General features: G+C 33.8%; 2 protein-coding genes across 3 annotated transcripts; one reads left to right on the forward strand and one right to left on the reverse strand.

The window, feature by feature from the left end:
- Positions 1–435: 435 nt before the first annotated feature.
- On the reverse strand, positions 436–5,140 carry LOC110822661 (uncharacterized). Of its 2 annotated transcripts, none has more exons than XM_022052831.2 (13): positions 4,986–5,140; positions 4,786–4,898; positions 4,530–4,624; positions 4,074–4,131; positions 3,687–3,878; positions 3,262–3,338; positions 3,020–3,102; positions 2,701–2,752; positions 1,779–1,847; positions 1,531–1,617; positions 1,045–1,109; positions 772–940; positions 436–666 (listed from the first exon to the last, which is right to left on the reverse strand). In XM_022052831.2, the coding sequence occupies exons 2-12, from the start codon at positions 4,817–4,819 to the stop codon at positions 817–819; spliced, it is 936 nt and encodes a 311-aa protein (XP_021908523.2). In that variant the 5' UTR covers positions 4,820–4,898; positions 4,986–5,140; the 3' UTR covers positions 436–666; positions 772–816. The 2 variants fall into 2 exon arrangements, with proteins under 2 accessions (XP_021908523.2, XP_088065924.1); XM_088209798.1 differs by having other exon boundaries at positions 4,786–4,848; positions 4,986–5,130.
- Positions 5,141–18,078: 12,938 nt separating this feature from the next.
- On the forward strand, positions 18,079–19,499 carry LOC110822742 (A20/AN1-like zinc finger family protein). The gene is made up of 2 exons (XM_022052926.1): positions 18,079–18,239; positions 18,542–19,499. The coding sequence occupies exon 2, from the start codon at positions 18,632–18,634 to the stop codon at positions 19,151–19,153; it is 522 nt and encodes a 173-aa protein (XP_021908618.1). The 5' UTR covers positions 18,079–18,239; positions 18,542–18,631; the 3' UTR covers positions 19,154–19,499.
- The last annotated feature ends 152 nt before the right edge of the window (positions 19,500–19,651 follow it).

Genomic DNA, 19,651 nt, shown 5'->3' on the forward strand with positions numbered 1-19,651 from the left:
ATATGCTTATAATTAAAAAAAAACAAATAATATTTCCAACTTTAATTGGAATAAACCTTTCAAATTATAAAAAAATAACCACATTTGTTGATCCATATATATCTTTTATTATATTCGAACCAAATTTCATATAATAATAATTATGTTTGACTGATGCAATATACACCTCAAAATAAATAGAGAACCCATAATTTTGAATTATAATATCGATTAATTTTTTGTTATAATTCAATATAAAAATTAAGGTATACATCCCCCATGAGTCATTCTTAATTTTTTTTATAAAAAAAAAGTGAAATACTTACTTAGATAATTAATGTATCTATCCTTTAATAAAAAATTATATTATAAAAAACGTATATATATCATTTAATTATAAAATATATATATATATATATATATATATTTCAACTTAAAGCCATATCACATGGGAGATGATTCAATAGGTAGCATCTCTATTTTTTTTTTTTTTTTTGTCTGTCTTCGGAATATAGTTACATTGCATATTGATTATAAGCAGAAGGCTCTTCTGTTTGAATATCAGAGTATTCCACCAACAGCATTCATTTACAATAATAACAGTAATAATAAAGCTACCCTCGATTCTTGTTCGAAGTATACATATTAATGGTGATGTTGCATACATCTTCCCACTTACTATTAACCCTGAGAAGGAAACAAAAGAAAAATCATATCAGGATTTCTCATATTTTAGTTTTAATTAGTCTCTGATATTCAAAATCTATCTTTACCAAGATTCAGAATTTTTACCAGTTCCATCCTTTAAACATATATCTTGGACAGGGCTGCCATGGGCTAATCTGCTATTCGGGAAGCAAAAGATTCATCTCTTGATCCCCCATTTTCATTATCCAAAATTTGGTAAGGAATGTCATGGTTTGCATCCTCAAGAAATCCTGCATGAATGGAATCTTCCTCTCTGGAAAAAGCAAAAGGTTAAGGATAATTAAGCAACAGGAAGTTTGCACAATGGAGATGCTTATAGAAATTCACGTGGAAAGGTTTAGAGATACGATCACATACGCGATTGAGTAAATAATGAGTCCAATAACTACAGCAGCGAAAGCAACATAGTACAACCAGTCGACCTGAAATATGAAGCTAAACTCTTTTAGAATATTCTGGAAAGGTTACTGACTCCATCGAGGGGGAGGAAAAGTTCAGTAAAAATTTGCAAACATTGTATTTTTAATTCAGCTACTAATAAATTCCTTATTGGACCTTTTATATAAATCTTAGCATGACAATTGGAACATAAGTTGTTCTTTTAGTTACCATCACCTTGTAATGAATTCATGATGATAAAATTCAATTTAACCTTTCAATGTGAGGAGTAAATTCTCACCATCAAAGGATTCAAGGTAGGAGCGGTCTAAACTAAAACACAACAAATTATATTCCAATTATATATATTAAGGTTAATATGAGAAGTAGAAATAGAAATTGACTAGAGAATTGAATTAGAAATGAATCAAATACAAAGTTTAAGGATGCAAATGAAAATGGTACCCTCTGATGGTAGAAGAAGATCCGAATGATGACAGCCCACATATCTGATGTGAGCAATGAGAGATTGAACATTGTGGCTCCACTCAACTGTAATCAGAATTCTTCAGTTAGATATAGTAACCACAGATATTTTCATTCATGATTAATGCAAAGACTTAGAATGTAGGTAAGGACTTTAGGTTAAAGGTCAGCATGGTTTCATGCAACGAAAAGTATTCAATATGATTGTTAAAGAGAAGGAAATTAACCTTGAGAACAAAAGGAGCCACGGAGTAGAACACAAAGCATGCAGAAGTATAGCCAACGAAAGCTAATATCTGAAAACCATTTCAAAAAACATACTCGGTTTGAAAATTTGTAAGTAGCATAAAGATTACATGAGAAAGTGGATAACTCATTAAGTTGGCATATTGAAGAAACATCCCAAATTCACTATTCATTTGGATGGGGGAAAGTTGAATCTATAATGTATCTTGATTTTATCCAGAAATTTGGGCATTTTTTTCCTGTAGCTAACATATATATTGCTTCTAATTCATAAATTGGCTTACTTAGCATTTTGCAAGATATTGGGATTAAAGTTTAAGCATGAATCATAAACACTTGTAATCTTCAGCCTTTTTAGTGAGAATGGGTTCCATCTCTTCAATATAGCAGATCAAGATGACTGAAGAACACATATTCGATTGATTATTTTGCTGTTTCATACTCAACAACAAAAAGGCACGAGGTCAATTGGCCCATGGTCAAGCATTATCCATTTACCTTTTCATTACCAACTATGCCTTAGTGTCATTGTAATACATTCTTTTCAATCCTAGAGTACAAATCCAACTTTAACGTCTGGTCAAGGCAATGAATTCAACTATATTTAAGTCTATGTTAACTCAATATGGTAGCAAAAGATTGCCTCTCAATCTAATTCATAATTTAATCTCAATTAGCAAGGAAACTCATGGATGGCCAAGAAACATATAAAAACTGGCTATTGAAAATTTCAATCTTCATATTTTATCTTGTCTCAACTAAACATCCCTTAACCAACCTAACCACTAGATTCTTTATTTCTTTTCAAATAAAAAAGGTGTTCCTTTTACTTTATGTCAAAAAAAAAAAGGTATTCCTTTTCCTGAAAGGAATGATAGAATCAAAGGTATTCCTTAGACTTACTATATCTGCAGACCACTCTACTGATTCCAGACTCTTACGCTCCAATATTGATCTATAAAGAAAGTTATGGAATCAAAGTAACAATATGTCTCAATTTAAGGATATATTACAATTCGTGTAACTCTAAAATTAACACCATTCTTCAAATATAATCATCAAAAGAAACAACCAATACTATGTTAAACTCTATCATCTATGTGAACCACTACATATTCTCGTACTTACTCGAGTGGATTAACATCTTCTAAGAAGATAAAATTAGATTTTAGAGGATTGAAGACCCATGTTAACTATATATGATTTCTGAAGAAAAGGATACAATTCCACCGCGCTTACAAGCATCCCAAAGAACCCTATCATGGTAATCACTTCAACACGATCCTTTTTCTTTACGCAAAATTCCTGCAATTCAGGAGTTACTGGAGGGAAGTAACTTGAAAAATATATGATTAGAGATCAAAACGGGACAGAATATTGAATGATGTCTAGCAGATGCTCCACATTTGAGCACCAATGAGAAGATGAGATTTCAGAAGAGAAAGTTTAGTGAAATCCACCAACCTCACCAACATTGCTCATGGCAAAAAACACTGTTCCAGCAATAACAAGTGCATCACCGAGAAGAGGCTTTGAACCACCTGAAAGAATAAGACCTTATTTTGATTTACATTACTCTGCCAATAGGTAAGGGACTATATATAGCAAGGAGAGATGAGCCTTTCCATGAGGTTTCTCTTGTGATCTTTCCTGTGTCTATGAACATACACAATAGAGACAAGTAGCAGCGTCTATCACCAAAAATATATAGGCATTGATGTCAACACCAATTGGAAAACCAGTCTTAAACATAAGTTACCAAATGGATAAGCACTTCTAATATAAATTAATAGAAAGACTTAAAATCTAAGAAATTGGCATCCTCATAGTCTTGTTAAAACCTGAGAAAGAAAACAAAGACTTAAAAAGCAGAGATAAGGAAGCATTACCTCCACCACCCACCCCAGAATCAGAGACTAGTACTAAGCCAAGGCCAACCAAGCAGAGGGCTGCACCGAACATTTGTATTAGAGAATATCGGGTGCCTAGGAAAATCCGTGTGAGAATTATAGCCCATGCTATAGTCCAACAGTCCAATAGTGTCACGCTAGTAATTGAAGAGAACTGATATGCTTTATTAACTGCACCAAACCACAAGGGAAGCTAATGATTTGCAATAATCCAAACAGAGAACTAACAGATCAATGTTGAATAAAGTAATTAAAACGATAGATATTTATACTTTCTATCTGATAACATGAACCACTACCAGAGCATGAAACATATTGAACGTAATTTTTATGTTCTTGAGAGATTATTGTTGGGCCATTACTCACCAAGGAAATTCCCTTGTACGTCAACAAATCCTAAGAGGAGATACCAATACCAAGGAACCTGCAAATTCCAGAACAAAATTCGGACTTCCGTTTCACCCATTTTGTTGGTTATTTCAATTCTAAATCATCATAAAATCAAGATAGACGTACAGTTTTACCCGTAATATTCTCGAGCACAGTTACACATGTTTGTACTTCTAAATAATATCGAAAATTTTAAGAGTAAACAAATTAAAAGTTAATTAAAAAATTTTAAAAATAGAAGATAATATCCTAAAAGCTACTGAACTAATGATACTAAACTGCAGAAAAAGAACCATTAAACTGGCTAAATAACATGGCCGAAGCTGTAATCTGTCCTTAAACTCAAAACTGAAACTCCATTACTGCACTAATTCATTTCATACTCTCAAAAAATTTCGAAGAAAAAAGCGAATGCAAAACATGGACTATTACCCGTAATTTTTGGCGCCTATAAAGCAAAATGCTACCATAAACCAAAGCCAAGCTAGAATAAGCAAACGCCGATTGCGTAATTGGCGCATCAACCCCTACAGAACACCCATTTAAGCACAACATTCGAAAACAAACTACAGCAATAAACTGCTACTGCAAAAATTTAAAGAACCAACACCCGAAAATCTAGTTGAAAAAAAAAAAGATTAAAAAATATAACCAAATAAATTTCAAAAGGTTAGTTCCGCGAGGTTACCGAGATTTGCTATCAGTGAAGAAGTGAAGTTCATCAGTGCGAGAAAGAAAGACACTAGCTGACCTATAAGCAAAAGACACAGAGTTCTCCATGTCAAATGGCGTCTCCACCAGCTGTTCATGGCAGAAAAATCCACGGTGAAAACCGTCGAAAGAAAGCAAAATAACAGGAAATTAATAACAGGACTTGCGTTCGTGTACCTTAAGTTAATTATGGTCGCTGGCTCGTGGACATCTCCAGCTACCCGTCGTCAACGGCAGCGAGAGTCAGAAAGGTCGTCAAAGCTTTCTTTTCAGAATACAAAACTGCAAATGGAGGTCACGTTTTTTAAAATAATTAATTTTTTTATAAATAAACGATTTTTAAAATTATTCCCGAGTAATTATTTGATACTCAATCTTTAATAATTGACCGGGAGGAATTAAAAAAAATATTTAAAAAAAAAAAAAGCTAAAATAAATAATTGACCCATCCACGATCCACGAGGACGACAGGCTTCACAATTTTCCTTTTTTTAAAGGTTAAATCTTAAATTAAGGGCTAAATATTTATTAAAAAACAAATACATGTAAAATTTTCAGTTTATTAATTATTTAATATAAAAATCGCATTTAAATAAAAAAATTTCAGTAATTATATAATTAACATTATTAATATTTTATTGTGTGTCATTAAAATTTATCATGTCAATATATAAATATATAAATGTCATGTCAATATAAATTGACTCAACCCCATTAAAGTATGTTAGGTTCTGAGTATTTATGAGATGTTAAAACAACAAATGAATTATTGGATCCCGTGTACATATATAATTTCAAATATTTGTCAATAAATTATAAAACAACATGAATTTTTAGCCCAGATTGAAACTTTTACCCCTCACAAAAAATGGCCCAAAGCTTAAACATTTAATAAAAACAAATGGGCTTTGACTTAAACTTTTCAAAATTGACTTGCTTTTTTTCTTAAAGAAAAATAAGTATCATAATTGTAATTTATAAATTATTTTATAAAATTACTTTTTGAACAAAAAAATTATATAATTTTTTATTTATATAAAATAATATTTACGTCATTTTTACATAATTATAAAAGTACTAAATGAATTGAAAATGAAAATTCTTTCCAGCCGGCTTGGAATTTTTTTATACTTCGGCCTTAAGCTAATGTCACCTTGGATCTCTGTGTAATTTAAATTTTATATAACTCTAAGTTTAATTTAATAATTTCAAAACTAATAAATAACACACACAAAAAATATGGTGAATGTTAAACACGTTTTTAAAATAACAAGTTTTAAGTCGTACAACTTTTTTTCTAAATATTTTACTTAAATTAAAAAAAATATTTGGTAATTCTTAAATAAATAATTATCTTTGGAATTATTTGATCCACGACAAGTGTATTCAAACTTTAAAACCATCATTCCTAAAAAAACATTGAATTTCTATTTTTTTTTTTTAATTCATTCAAAATTTTCATAATTTATGTATTAATTTAGTTTGCCGTGTCTATCTAAATTAATTACAAAATATTTTTTTACAAAAAATAAATAAATTTTATATTTTTAATAAAATATTTATTCGTAATTTTTAAATAAAATAAAAAAATTTCAACAATTAAAACACTGTGTTTCGTATAGTTTTTTGTTAAATTTCAATAAAAATAAGTAAACTTATCTAATTTTGAAAAACAAAATATTTTAGTTATAATTACGGTAAGTAGTAGCATGATTACATATATTCAAAGGAAAAAAAAAGATATGATTAAATATAATAAGAAAATATTTAAATAATAATAATAATATAGTTTTTTTAATAATAATTTACCCATTCTTTTTGGCCTAAAAAATGATTAGCCTACGCAGCTGCGCTCTAGTCTTTACTCATAAGCTTTAGGAGCCTGACTCGCACCAACCGGCCGGCCCAAACCGGCCAATCCCTTATGATTGTCGATTGAGCACGCAATATCTGACGACAAAAGCAGAGGGTCCAGCTAAGCACACTCTGATTACCCATTACCATTAATAATAATTTATGATGTCACATTTCTTAATTTTTTTATTTTTTATTATTTGCTTTTTTGTACGTATCTTTTCAAATTATTACTCTGTTTATTCTCGTGTATACTGTTTTATTTCTTCAACCAAAATTAGTATTTTATCCCTTTTTTTCTATTTATACTTTTTTGTTACTTTAATATAATAATTTACTTTTTGACCAAAATAAAATTTAACTTTAATACATAAAAAATTCACTAAAAATATAATTTATGTAAAGATTTGAAATTTAAAAGAAATGAATTCATATTTTAATGTCGAAAGCAAACAATAATATTAAAGTTTATGTTATTTACACAATAAATTAGAATGGCCAACAGATATACAAAAATGTCTATTTTATAATGGATTGTAAAAAAAAAAACAAAATAAGCGTTTGAAAAAAGTAAATAAATGTTCTAAGGGGTTAACCTCCAGTAACACTTGATGGGGTCCGGGAGGTAATATACTCGCAGCTTTCATGCTGATCAGGATCTTAATATTGATTTTCTTGATCTGAAATAGTTAATAGGAGGGTGAACTACACTAAACCAGTAAGAATATCACACTAATCACTGATATGGAAACCGAAATTTGATAAAAATTATAAAATAAATAATTGAGCCCTTAATTTAAATAAATTCATTTAACATCAAATCGTTTATTTTATACTCATCGTTACGAGTTTTTCAAAATTAACTTATAAATACAATAACTCATATAACATTATGATTCCATATACAAATGGGCAACAACAACAATTTTTCTTTTTACCTATTTACTGGAAACTTTAGGGGTCCATAGGGATATTCTCATACTCATGAACTCAGTATCTAGATTCTATCAAATAACACGACCGTTCTCATACTTTGTCCAGTAATAGGCGCCAAACACAATATTGTCTCGATACCCCGTCCGGTATGAGGGTGAACTATATCTCTCAAACCCATTCGGTATAGGACTTCTCAGCCTCAACCGACTGAGATGGTATTCACAGTCGGGTTCTCTATGTACTGGGTCCATCCACCATGTCCCAGGGTGCCCAGTAATCATTTCTTATATAGATTCACACCATAAACCGATTACCAGTTACATACCAATATCTTATATTTACATATTAATAGTAAGTAATGCAATAGGCGATACGCACATCAAGAAACATAATTTAGACATTTATTGCAAAACCAATCAACAAACGGGGGATATGCAGTAAGGTAAACAAAATAACCGAGAAAGTAATTAAGACTAGAAATTTAATGGACACAATATAATAGTAAGTATCTTAAGCAATACATGAAAAATAAACAGTAAATCAGGTCAAATATGAACTGACTAGTTCTAACTAAATTAGTGACTTGTAATTATTCTTAGGATTTTTTAATTTTCACAAAACATAGTATTATCGATTATTAAGCTTTAATTTACCGTATCAGAGAAAATGGTGAGAGATTCTTACCCTGAATCGGTGTTCGAAATACCGTACTTTTCACTACGCTTCATAGTAGTCCATGGGTTTTTTGATTTTTTTTGTGAAAATTAAAATACTCGTCATGTATTCAAAAATACCCTAAAATACCAAAATAGGCATTGAAAAACTTTTTCGACCAATTTTAGGGTTCCGGCACGACGACGATTCCCCTCGATCTGACCGATTTTGGCTAGTTTAGGCTTGTTTTGGCCAATTTTACACGTAAACTTGCAAAAAAATGAGTTAGGAGGCCTTTGTTGGCCGGAAAATACAAAAAATTCGAAACCTATTAGGGGGGGTCTCCGGCTGCGACAACTTTGTCGGTCTTCCTTCGCAACTAAAGTCCCTCTTCGGTTAATCTGCACCAAAAAAGGACGGTGAATAGGATTGTCAAAAAATCACCCGAAATAGAAAATGGGAAGGAGTCATCAGAAAGGGTTTTGGGTTTTGATTGTAACGGATCGGTTGAGCTTTGCCCACGGTTTTCGGCTCATCCATCGACCATTTGGCTCCGATTTGGGCATAGGAAGATTCGGGATCAAATTCTGAGTAGGGATGAGGAAAAATTACTTGTTTTGGCATTGGTGATGGCTCTGGTGCGGCGGTAATGATGGTCAATTTCTTTTTCGGTCGCCTTTTTTCTTATTATCTAGCCAGGACTAGTGCAGCTAGAGTTAGGATTCCTTAAAACCCAATGTTTAAATACCCTCCCCGTATCAATCTAGGCCGTTTGTGCATGGACACATGACCATTTCCCGTTCGTTGGATTCTTTTTATTTGGGAAATGAATCTGGACCGCACAATCAAATTGAATCTGACCAATCAATCGAACCTAAAGAGAAAATGTATCTGAGCCATCTGTGCACGCGGAATACGATTTAAACTGTCAGATAGTCCAGGCACGCAGACCACCCGTGTGGCCTCCTACGTTAACGTCTCCACCACATGTTGTTTTATGTTTCATTGTGGCTGCTGACGTGGCCATCCACGTGACCCTATTTTTTTTTTTACGATTTTACCTCATATTTTCAAATTTTCTTTCATAAACACTCATTTTATTCACAATTTCACCTATTTTTCCCATAATTATTTTCAATTTTGTCCCTAATTCAGTTTTTCTTAATAATCTAAATAAAATTAAATTATAATAATTTATATAATTTATAAGTTGAAAAAAATTTATCCCGGGCAAAATTTCGGACCCAGGTGTTACAACCCCCCCTCCCCCCCCCCCCCCCCCCCCCCCCGCCCTTAAGAAAAAAAATTTGGTTCATTAAATTTGTCAACCTCTCACCAGTCAAACAGTTGAGGGTATTGGGCTATAAAGTCTGATTCTAACTCCTAGGTTGCTTCTTCCTTTGTGTGATTCTATCATAGGACCTTGACGAATGAAAATTTTCTATTGCAAAGTACTCTACTCTTCCGATCCACAATGCCTATGAGTACATCCTCATATGATAGATCCTCATAGAATGAAAGGGGCTTGTAATACAGGATGTACGAGGCGTTCAGGTTGTATTTGCATTGCATAGACACATGAAACATGTTATAGACTCTAGATAACTCTGGAGGTAATGTTAGTCTGTAGGTGGATGTACCAATCATGTCTAAGATTTTAAATGTCATAATAAACCAATGATTTAATTTTCCTCTCTTACTAAATCTGCTGATCCCCTTGAAAGGGGTGACCTTAAGAAACATCTAATTATCTTTCTCAAATTCTAAATATCTCTTATGGGTGTCCGCATAACTTTTCTACCTACTTTTAGTTGTCTGGATATTCTTCTTGATCTTAATTATATTGGTTGTAGTCTCCTCTACGAGATCAGGGTAAAACAATTTTCTATCAGCTAACTCTTCCCAACAGATCGACAACCTATAGGGTTGCCCATACAATACTTCATACGGGGTCATGTTGATGGGTAACTGTTATTATAAGCGAACTCTATCGAGGGTAGCTGATTTTCCCAATGGCCTCCGAAGTTTAGAACAAAAGCGTGGAGTTTATCCTCTAGTGTGCGAATTATCCATTCTGATTGTCCATCAATTTGAAGGTAGAATGCAGTGTTGAGTGACAGTTTCTTCCCATTGTTTGTTGAAAATTAGACCAAAATCGAGAGGTGAAGCTGGGATCTCTGTTTGATACTAATATCACTGGAACTCTATGTAGCCTAAATATTTTTCGGATATAATTTTTTTCTAACTTGTCTAAGAGATCGGTAATTTTGATAGCTAATAAGTGAGAGGAATTGGTGAGCCGGTCGACAATTACCCAGATAGCATCATGTCTCGAACGTGCCTTAGGGAACCCTATCACAAAATTCATGATGATATATTCATATTTCTACTATGGGATCGGAAATTATTGAAGTAGTATACCTGGGCGTTGATCTTATGCCTTAACCTGTTGACATATAAGACACTTAGAGATAAAATCGTCAATTTCTCTTATCATCCCGCTCCACCAAAAATAGGGCCGCATTCTTTGGTACATCTTAGTACTTATGTGATGCATGGTGAATTTTAAGTTATGGGCTTCTGTCATAATGTCTCTTTTTAGTTCACTGTCATTTGGGACACATACCTTATTCCGTAACCTGAGTAACCTATCGATAGAGACTCATAATTCTGAATTTATTTTCTGTTTCGTATCATTCCTAAGACCTGCTAGAGTGGAATCGTTAGCTAGGCTTCCTTTATTATCTGAATCAGTTCAGGTTGGATAATTACATGGGTCAGACATGTAACCCTATTCAAGTACTGAAACTGTATATGTTGTGCAACCCCTATTACCTTGCATTCATAAACTATTATATGAGCCAACATACCTGTATTTTTTCTGCTGAGCACGTCGACTACCACATTGTCCTTGCCCCAATGATACAAAATCTTGCAATTGTAGTCCTTAAGGAGTTCTATCTAACACTTCTGACGAATATTGAGATCATTCTTAATGAATATATGCTTTAATCTCTTATGGTCTATATAAATCTTAAAAGTCTCTTCATACAAGTAGTGGCGCCAGATCCTCATAACGTGAATAATAGCGGTAAGTTTAAGTCGTGGGATAATTTCTCTCATGACTTTTCAACTGCCTGGACCTATAGGTTATAACTTTCTCATGCTGCATCAAAACATAACCCAATCTTCGGTAAGAGGCATCACTATATACTGTGTATACACCTGTTCCACTCGGTAGAGTCAGCACAGGTGTGGTAATCAACTGCTTCTTTAGTTATGTAAAGCTATTTTCGCAATCTTTGTTCATCTCAAACTTGATGTTCTTCTTTGTAAGACTGTTCAATGGAGCGACTAAATTAGAAAATTCTTCTATAGACTTGCGGTAATATCATACTATTCCCAGAAAGCTACAGATCTCTTTAATCGAAGTTAACTTTTCCCAATCAAGCACTGCTTCAACATTTTTAGAATTCACTGATACCCCATCCTTTGATATTATGTGCCCCAGAAAGGTAGTCTGCTCAAGCCAAAATCCACACTTACTTAATTTTACATATAGCTTCTTTTTCTTAAGAACTTATTAAACCTGAGTTAGATGATGAACGTATTCTTCTCTACTCCTTGAATAGATTATGATATTATTAATGAACACAATGACGAATAGATCAAGGAATTGCTTAAAAATCATGTTCATCAAGTTCAGAAAAAATGACTAGCGCATTGGTTAGCCCAAAGGACATGATCAGGAACTTATAGTGTCTATACCTAGTTCTGAACGTTATCTTAGAAATGTCCTTTATCCTGATCTTTACTTGATGGTAACCCGAACATAACATTATCTTAGAGAAAATCTGGACACCTTATAACTAATCGAAAAGATCATCAATCTAGGGTAAGGGGTATTTATTCTTAATTATGACTTTGTTCAATTTATTGTAGTCAATATACAACCTCAAGGACCCATCCCCCATCCTTGCAAATGTGATTCCAGCACCACAAGGAGATATACTTGGCGAATTAACCTATTATCCTGTAATTTTTTTATCTGTTTCTTTAACTCTTTCATCTATACCCGACTCATGCAGTAAAGGGCAACTGACTTGGGCTGGGTGTCAGATTGAAGATCTATGATAAATTTGATTTTTCTATTCACAAACAGTCTGGGTAGTTCATCATGAAACACATGTAGAAATTCTTGAACCAAAGGGATCTCTTGAATGCAAATCTCTTTATTAACTTCGCATAATATAGAAAAGACAATCGAGTTAAATGTCATATAACGATGCAATTGCTATGAGGAAAAAATATATAATACTTTTATTAATTTGTGAATGGCTATTCATTGGAAAGATTGAATACACGTCTCTTGTGGAAACTGTCTATGATGACGTGATACGCCACTAACCAGTTCATTAATATAATTACATTAAAATTCCCTGTATCTATTTATATAAAGTCTACAATCAATTTTCTATCAATTAGCTCTACGATACAAGCTTTGTATATGACATCCCCTAGTAGTGTCCCATAACTAGGAGTAGACACAAATAGTACAAAATTAAGATTTTCAGGTAATACATTCAAATTTTTTGCAAAAATATGTGAGACAAAAGAATGTGAAGCATCAGTATCAATTAAAATAAGTGTAAGGTGGTTACAGATAGTGTGCGTGCCCTGTATCATGTTCGGGATTGGCTTCAGCATCCTATTGGATGAGGGTGTAAACTCTGCCGTGGATGGGAGGTCTGACCTGATTCTAATTTCATGGGCACTCTTTCGCGTAGTGTTGGGTGCTTCCACATATGCGACATGTATTGTTGAGGCAATAGCAGGGTCAGTATCCATGATCCTTGCCACAGTGCTGGCAAATCCTATCGCGCCCTGCTGTCGGGGCCTAAGAAGGGGCTTGAGTCACAAGTCTAGGTCTCTTATTCTGTTGAATTGGTGCAATAGGTACTGATCTGCAGTGTGGAACTGGGGGTGTGAAACTGTACACTGCTGAAGGAAATATACTAAGGTTCCTCTTTACTAGCTGTACCTTGCCTAGAACAGCTGAGTAGGTGCTGATCTCGAACATATATAACTGTTATCTGATCTCATGACACAGGCACTTTCAAACTTTTTTACCTTTCTACCTTTATCTATCATACTTTCAGGAGAATATTGGCCCAACTATAGGAACATTCGGGCATACTCTGACACTGTCATATCACATTGGATCAGGTGGACAAACTCCATTTGTTTCAAATATTGAAGATACTCTGAAAGGTACTCTACATTGAAGGCAATCAGGAATTGTTCCAAAGTGACTAAAACGGGCAGAGTAGTATGCTTCAACTGCCACCAGTAACATACTTCACCCACGAGCATGTAAGTGACAAATACAACCTTTTATTCGAGAACCATCCTAAGAGTTGTGAATGTCTTCTCTGTCTCTACTAACCAATACTTGACCTTTTTGAAAGATGATGCCATTGTAAAGGTATATGAGTTTAATCTCTTATACCTCTTAATGTAACCTGCGTCCATCATGGGTGGAACTAGATCCTGTGGAAGAGGGACTAAATTATGCTGAGGAGTGGTTAGATGGTCTTATAGTGGCACCTAGTTGTATTGTGAAGGCACTGGATTGTTTGCGGTGTCGGATGATCTGGTGGAGGAGCAAGGCCGTATCGGGGTGGCGCCAAATCTTTTTGTTGTAGAGGTGGCTCGAACTGTGGCAGGGGTGGAGGGTTAGATAACTCTCTCCTTTCTTTTTGGGCTTGTTGGGCAGAGATAATTCTCCCCATCATCTTAAAGAGTCTATCGATATCCTCTTAAAATGACCCATCCTGGTCTGCTCGATTTAATGGAGGTCTTCCTCTCTTCGTATTCTTACACCTACATTTTACAAGAGAGGGTTTAGTGTCGGGACGTATTCCAGTATTTCTAAATCTCTGTGTAAGGAATGGTTCTAAGGAACATGACTCTGATACCAATTGTAAAAATTCAAAACTTAAAAAAAGCGAATTCATATATTAATGGTGGAAACAAACAATAATGTTAGAGTTTACATTCCTTACAGAGTAAATTAGAGTGTCAAATAAGGCTACGACTAATAATTCATAAAAAAAATGAAATAAATGTTTAAAAACAAGTAAATAAATTTTTTAGTGTGTTAATCTCCACTAGCACTTGATTGGTTCGGGAGGTAATCTATTCACAATCCTCCTGCTGATCAGGTTTTGTATATTGGTATTCTTGATCTGAAATGGTTAATATGAGGATGAACTACACTACCTCAATAAGAATATCACACTAATAAGTTATACAAAAATTGAATGTTAGTAAAAATCATAAAACAACTAATGGAGGCCTTAACTTAAGTAAATTCATTTAACATCAAATCGTTTATTTCATAATTATCGTTATGAGTTTTCCAAAATCAACCTATGAAGATAATAACTCATATAACATTATGATTTCATATACAAATGGACAAGAACATCAATTTTCAATTCCTCTACTCATAAACCCAATATCCAGATTCTGTCAATTAACTCAGTCATTCTCATACCCCATCCGGTAATGGGCACCGAACACACCATCACCTCAATACTCCGTCCGGTATGAAGGTAAACTATATCTCTAAAACCCTTTCAGTATGAGACTTCTCAACTCCGTCCGACTGAATTGATGTTCACAGTAGGATTTCCTATGTACCGGGTCCGTCCACCATTTCCCAGGTTATCCAATAAGAATTTTTTATATACATTCACATCATAGATCGATTACCAATTACATACAAATATCTTATATTTATATATCAATAGTAAGTAATGCAATAAGCGATACATATATCAAGAAATATAATTGAGACATTTATTGCAAAACCAACTAACAAATAGGGGATATACAGTGAGGTAAACCAAATAACCGATAAAACAATTAAGACTAGCAATTTAATGCACACAATATAATAGTAAGCATTTTAAGCAGTACAGATAAAATAAGTAGTAAACCAAGGTAAATATGAACTGACATGTTCTGCCTCAATTAATGACCTGTAATTATTTTTAAAGTTTTCTAATTTTTACAAACTATAGTATTATCAATTATTAAGTTTAAATTTACGGTAACGGAGAAAAGGGTGATGGATTCCTACTCGAGATTGGTGTCCAAAATACCGTACTTTCTACTACACTTCCGTACAGTCTCCGAGTTTTTTAAATTCTTTATGCGAAAATTAAAATATCCATCACGTATTCAAAAATACTCCAAAATGCTAAATTAGGCATTGAAAAATCTTTTTGGCCAATTTTAAGGTTTTAGCATGATGGAACTGCTGTGCTCCGGTGCTAGCTCTGGCGCCCATGGCGATGGTTCACCTCGGTCTACCCAATTTTGGTTGATTTTATACGTAAACCTGTAAAAAAATGAGTTAGGAGACCTCAGTTGGCAAAAAAATGCAAAAAAATCAAAATCTACCGATGGGGGTTCTCTGGGTGCTGTGGCTCCACCGGTCTTCCTTTTGTGGCTGAGGTCCCTTTTCAACTAAGCTGCACCAGAAAAAGACGATGAACACTGTGGTAAAAAAATCATGCAAAACGAAAAACAGAAAAGGGATCATCGGAGAGGGTTTGAGTTTTGGCTGCGACGGCTCGGTCGAGCTTTACTCGCGATTTTTGGCTCACCAATCGATCATTTGGCTCTGATTTGGGCATAGGGTGACTTGGGATCGAATTTCGAATGGGGAGGAGGAAATATTTATTGTTTTGGCATCAACAGCAGCTCCGGTGCGGTGGTAACGACAATCGATTTCTTTTTCGGCAGCCCTTCTTCTTCTTCTCCGATGAAGACTGGTGCGGTTAGGGATAGGGTTCTGTGGAACGCGATGTTTAAATACCTTCACCGTATTGATCTGGGCAGTCCATGCGATGACACGTGGTCCTCTCCCGTCCGTTGGATCCCTCTTACTCGGATAATGAATCTAAACCGCACGATCGGATTGAATCTGATTGTTCAATCGCACATGAAGGAAAAACATATCTAAGTTGTCCATGCGCGCAGGATGCGATTTGGACCGTCGGATCACTCAGGCACGCAGATCGCCCGCATGGCCTCCCGCGTCAGTGTCTCCGCCACGCGGCATTTTCTAGTTCGTTGTGGCTGCTGACGTGGCCGCCCCACGTGACTCTATTTTTTCTTTTTGCGATTTCACCCCCTGTTTTCAAATTTTCTTTCAAAAACACTAATCTTATTCACAATTTCTCCAATTTTGTTCAAAATTATTTTCAATTTCGTTTATAATTCATTTTTTCTCAATAATTTGAATAAAAATAAACTATAATAAAAAATTTAATAATTTATTTATATTTATAAATTTATTTCAGAGCAAATTTCAGGTCCGGATGTTGCAATGTAATTATCTAAAATAAGTATTAGAATCAAATCAATCACTTTCAAGTATTAAATTGTATTTATAGAATGATATTTTATTTATATTATTTTTTCATTAATTCTAAAACAGTAAAGTCTTTGTAAATTATTATTATATATGGGCTCATTTCTTCTATTTTAAAATAAATTATAGTTGTTTTTTTTTTTACTTTTATTTAGTACTTAACAAAATTAAATTTATTTTAATTTTTGAATAACTCGTATTCAGATAACTTTAAAATGGTTCACTGAATGAATTTAAGTAAAACAGTATTGTTATTATTATTATTACCCTTTTCACAAAATAATTATGTTTTAAAGTTACTTATTTAGAAATTATCATTTATGATATTTCAATTTAAGTAGTAAAATTCTTAATTTCTTTACATTACATTTGATAATATTAATTAATATTAAAGCTATAATACCATATAAATTTTAATGCACAAGTATTTGAGATTTAATCTCATTTATAATAAATTAAAAATAAAAAAAAATCACATAATCGTAATATATATTTTCAAATTAATTAGTATACCTCTTAGATTATTCAATTTATACGTATTAAATATTTATTTTGTAAAAATAAAATTAAAGTGATTAATTATTTTATAAACAAATTTAACTATTTTAATAATATATATCTAAAATATCTTTGGCCTTTAATCAAGTCACGTATTTCCCTATATCTTTATAAGATATTAAAAATTTAGATAATTTGACGTGTGTCATTCTTATCATAGGCTAACCGATAAATATATATATATATATATATAAACGTAACTTTAACAATATATAGATATAGGAAAAAAAAATCAAGAATAGACTATAACTACAGTACTAAATAAATGTTACATAAAAAAGTAGTATCTACGTGAATACAAATATTTACAATCATTTAATTATTTTTTAAGGTTAATAAATAATAATAAAAAAACGTACAAATATTTTAAAGAAAATGAGAAAGGTCCATCATCAATCATGATCATCATTAACTCACACCCAACAACTTCCCCATACAAACAGAACCCCACTTGAATATTTTATTTTCACACCCTCAGAAAAAAAACCACATATTACAAGCCACGTATCACGAAAAAATGACAGCCGGGTGACCGTAACAGATTTGCTCTCCTAACGACGCATGAATTTCAGTGGCCGTGTTTCGTTTGAACGGCTCAGGGAAGAGTCAATAAGTGGATAAATAATAATACTTAGCTAGAAAGGCTGGCTGGACTTCCATTTTGGCTCCCAGCTCCAGCCTGTACACAGTACACCAGATATTTTTTTATTCCTTAATAAAATTAATTAAAATCTCTAATCCACCTTTTAATCAACTTATTGTTATTAATTAATAATTAATTTCTCCCTAATTTTTTTTAAAAAATATTTTTTTATTTATCACTTTTGTCCCGTTTCTTCGTTGCTTTCTCTCTCTTTATCTCTTTCTCTTTAATTCCCTTCCCTTATCTCCCTCTCTCTCTCTGTGTCTCTCTGATAATTCTTCTTGGTTATAGATTCTTTCTCTCCTTCTCTGTTTCAGAATTCTCTGAATCCTGAATCCAGGTGCAAATTCTCTCCTTTTACTTTGTCTATTTTCATCTTAGTTTTCTTTTTCTTATTTATTTAATTATTTTCTAAAATTTTTGGTCGCCGAGAAAACGTAGGGAAATTTAATTTATTGTGTTCCTTAATTAAATCAGTTTTCATGCCCGGATCTGATCGATGGTCTTATTTCTTTGCGTTTCGTCAAATTTTCCGTGATGAACTATGAGTTTTTCTCGAGAACCAAACGCGGTTAGTTACTTGCATAATCGTAATAATTCTAAAATTTTATCTTACTTTTCTTGTTACCTTATCGTTTGCAGATCTTGAGATAAATTTTCGAGATCTGATATCCAAAATCGGAATTTTCTTTTTCGACTAAAAACTTAAGAGATCTGAGAGATAAATCAGATATGGCGGAGGAGCACAGATGCAGAGCACCAGAGGGCCACCGTCTCTGCGCAAACAACTGCGGCTTCTTTGGCAGCCCAGCCACCATGAATCTCTGCTCCAAGTGTTACAGAGATTTCCGTCTCAAGGAGCAGCAGCAAGCTTCCATCAAATCTACCGTCGAATCCTCTCTTGCCGCGTCCGCATCATCTCCTCCCCTTTCATTTCCAGCGATCGGATCTGTCTCCTCTCCGGCGGCCCCGGTCCTTCCAGACGTCGGCGGAGATGTTCCGAACCCGGCGATGGAGGTGGTGGCGGAAGATCGGCAACCAAAGGAGGCGACAAAACAGCAACCAAACCGGTGCTTGGTTTGCAGGAAACGGGTCGGGCTGACCGGGTTCGCGTGCAGGTGCGGTATAACTTTCTGCGGGGTCCATAGGTACCCTGAAAAGCACGGCTGCGCGTTCGATTTCAAGAAGCTCGGGAGGGAGGAGATCGCGAAGGCGAATCCATTGGTTAAAGCGGAGAAGCTTGAGAAGATTTGAAGTGGAGCCGTTGATCTATTGGCTTTTACCGTCAATTTCCTTACCTTTCCTTTTGAAGAGAAGGATTATCCAGAAAGATGATACGGGACCTACCAGATTGCTGATGATCTCCGTTCCCATTTGATCAGAAATCGTCCTTCAAGGTGCTATAATTTCGTTACGTGCTCGTTCTCTATGGGGCTTGCTTGATAATATATTTTTCTCTTCCCTCTTTTATTTTTTGTTTAATTTTTATTTTCAAAATAAGTTCTACTCTATCATGTGGCTTTGCTTGTAAAAAATATGAAACTCCTCTGGTTCCTTTCTTTTTCTCTGGGGTGGAAAATTTCAAGTCCGGTTTCCTGTAGATTCTTCTTCTCATTCTCCTTCTGCTTCTTCTTCTTCCTATTTCGATTGAAGGTTTGAATTATTACTGTGTGCGCTTCTGCCAATCAACAAAAACGAGGTCGTTTAATGCCCATTATTGTTATATTATTCTATAGCCATAAAGGAATCTTT

Source organism: Carica papaya, chromosome 8, assembly GCF_054855325.1.
Source record: "Carica papaya isolate Zhongbai chromosome 8, ASM5485532v1, whole genome shotgun sequence".
Classification (NCBI taxonomy): domain Eukaryota; kingdom Viridiplantae; phylum Streptophyta; class Magnoliopsida; order Brassicales; family Caricaceae; genus Carica; species Carica papaya.

What these genes read in the sequence shown, in the direction of transcription:
- LOC110822742 (XM_022052926.1), top strand. Translation starts at nt 18,632, where the DNA reads ATGGCGGAGGAGCACAGATGCAGAGCACCAGAGGGCCACCGTCTCTGC.
- LOC110822661 (XM_022052831.2), bottom strand. Translation starts at nt 4,819, where the DNA reads ATGAACTTCACTTCTTCACTGATAGCAAATCTCG. An exon ending in CGTACAAGGGAATTTCCTTG is followed by an intron (nt 3,879 to 4,073) that starts GTGAGTAATGGC and finishes GGTTTGGTGCAG; the next exon opens with TTAATAAAGCATATCAGTTC. An exon ending in TCTTCTTCTACCATCAGAGG is followed by an intron (nt 1,110 to 1,530) that starts GTACCATTTTCA and finishes TTCATATTTCAG; the next exon opens with GTCGACTGGTTGTACTATGT.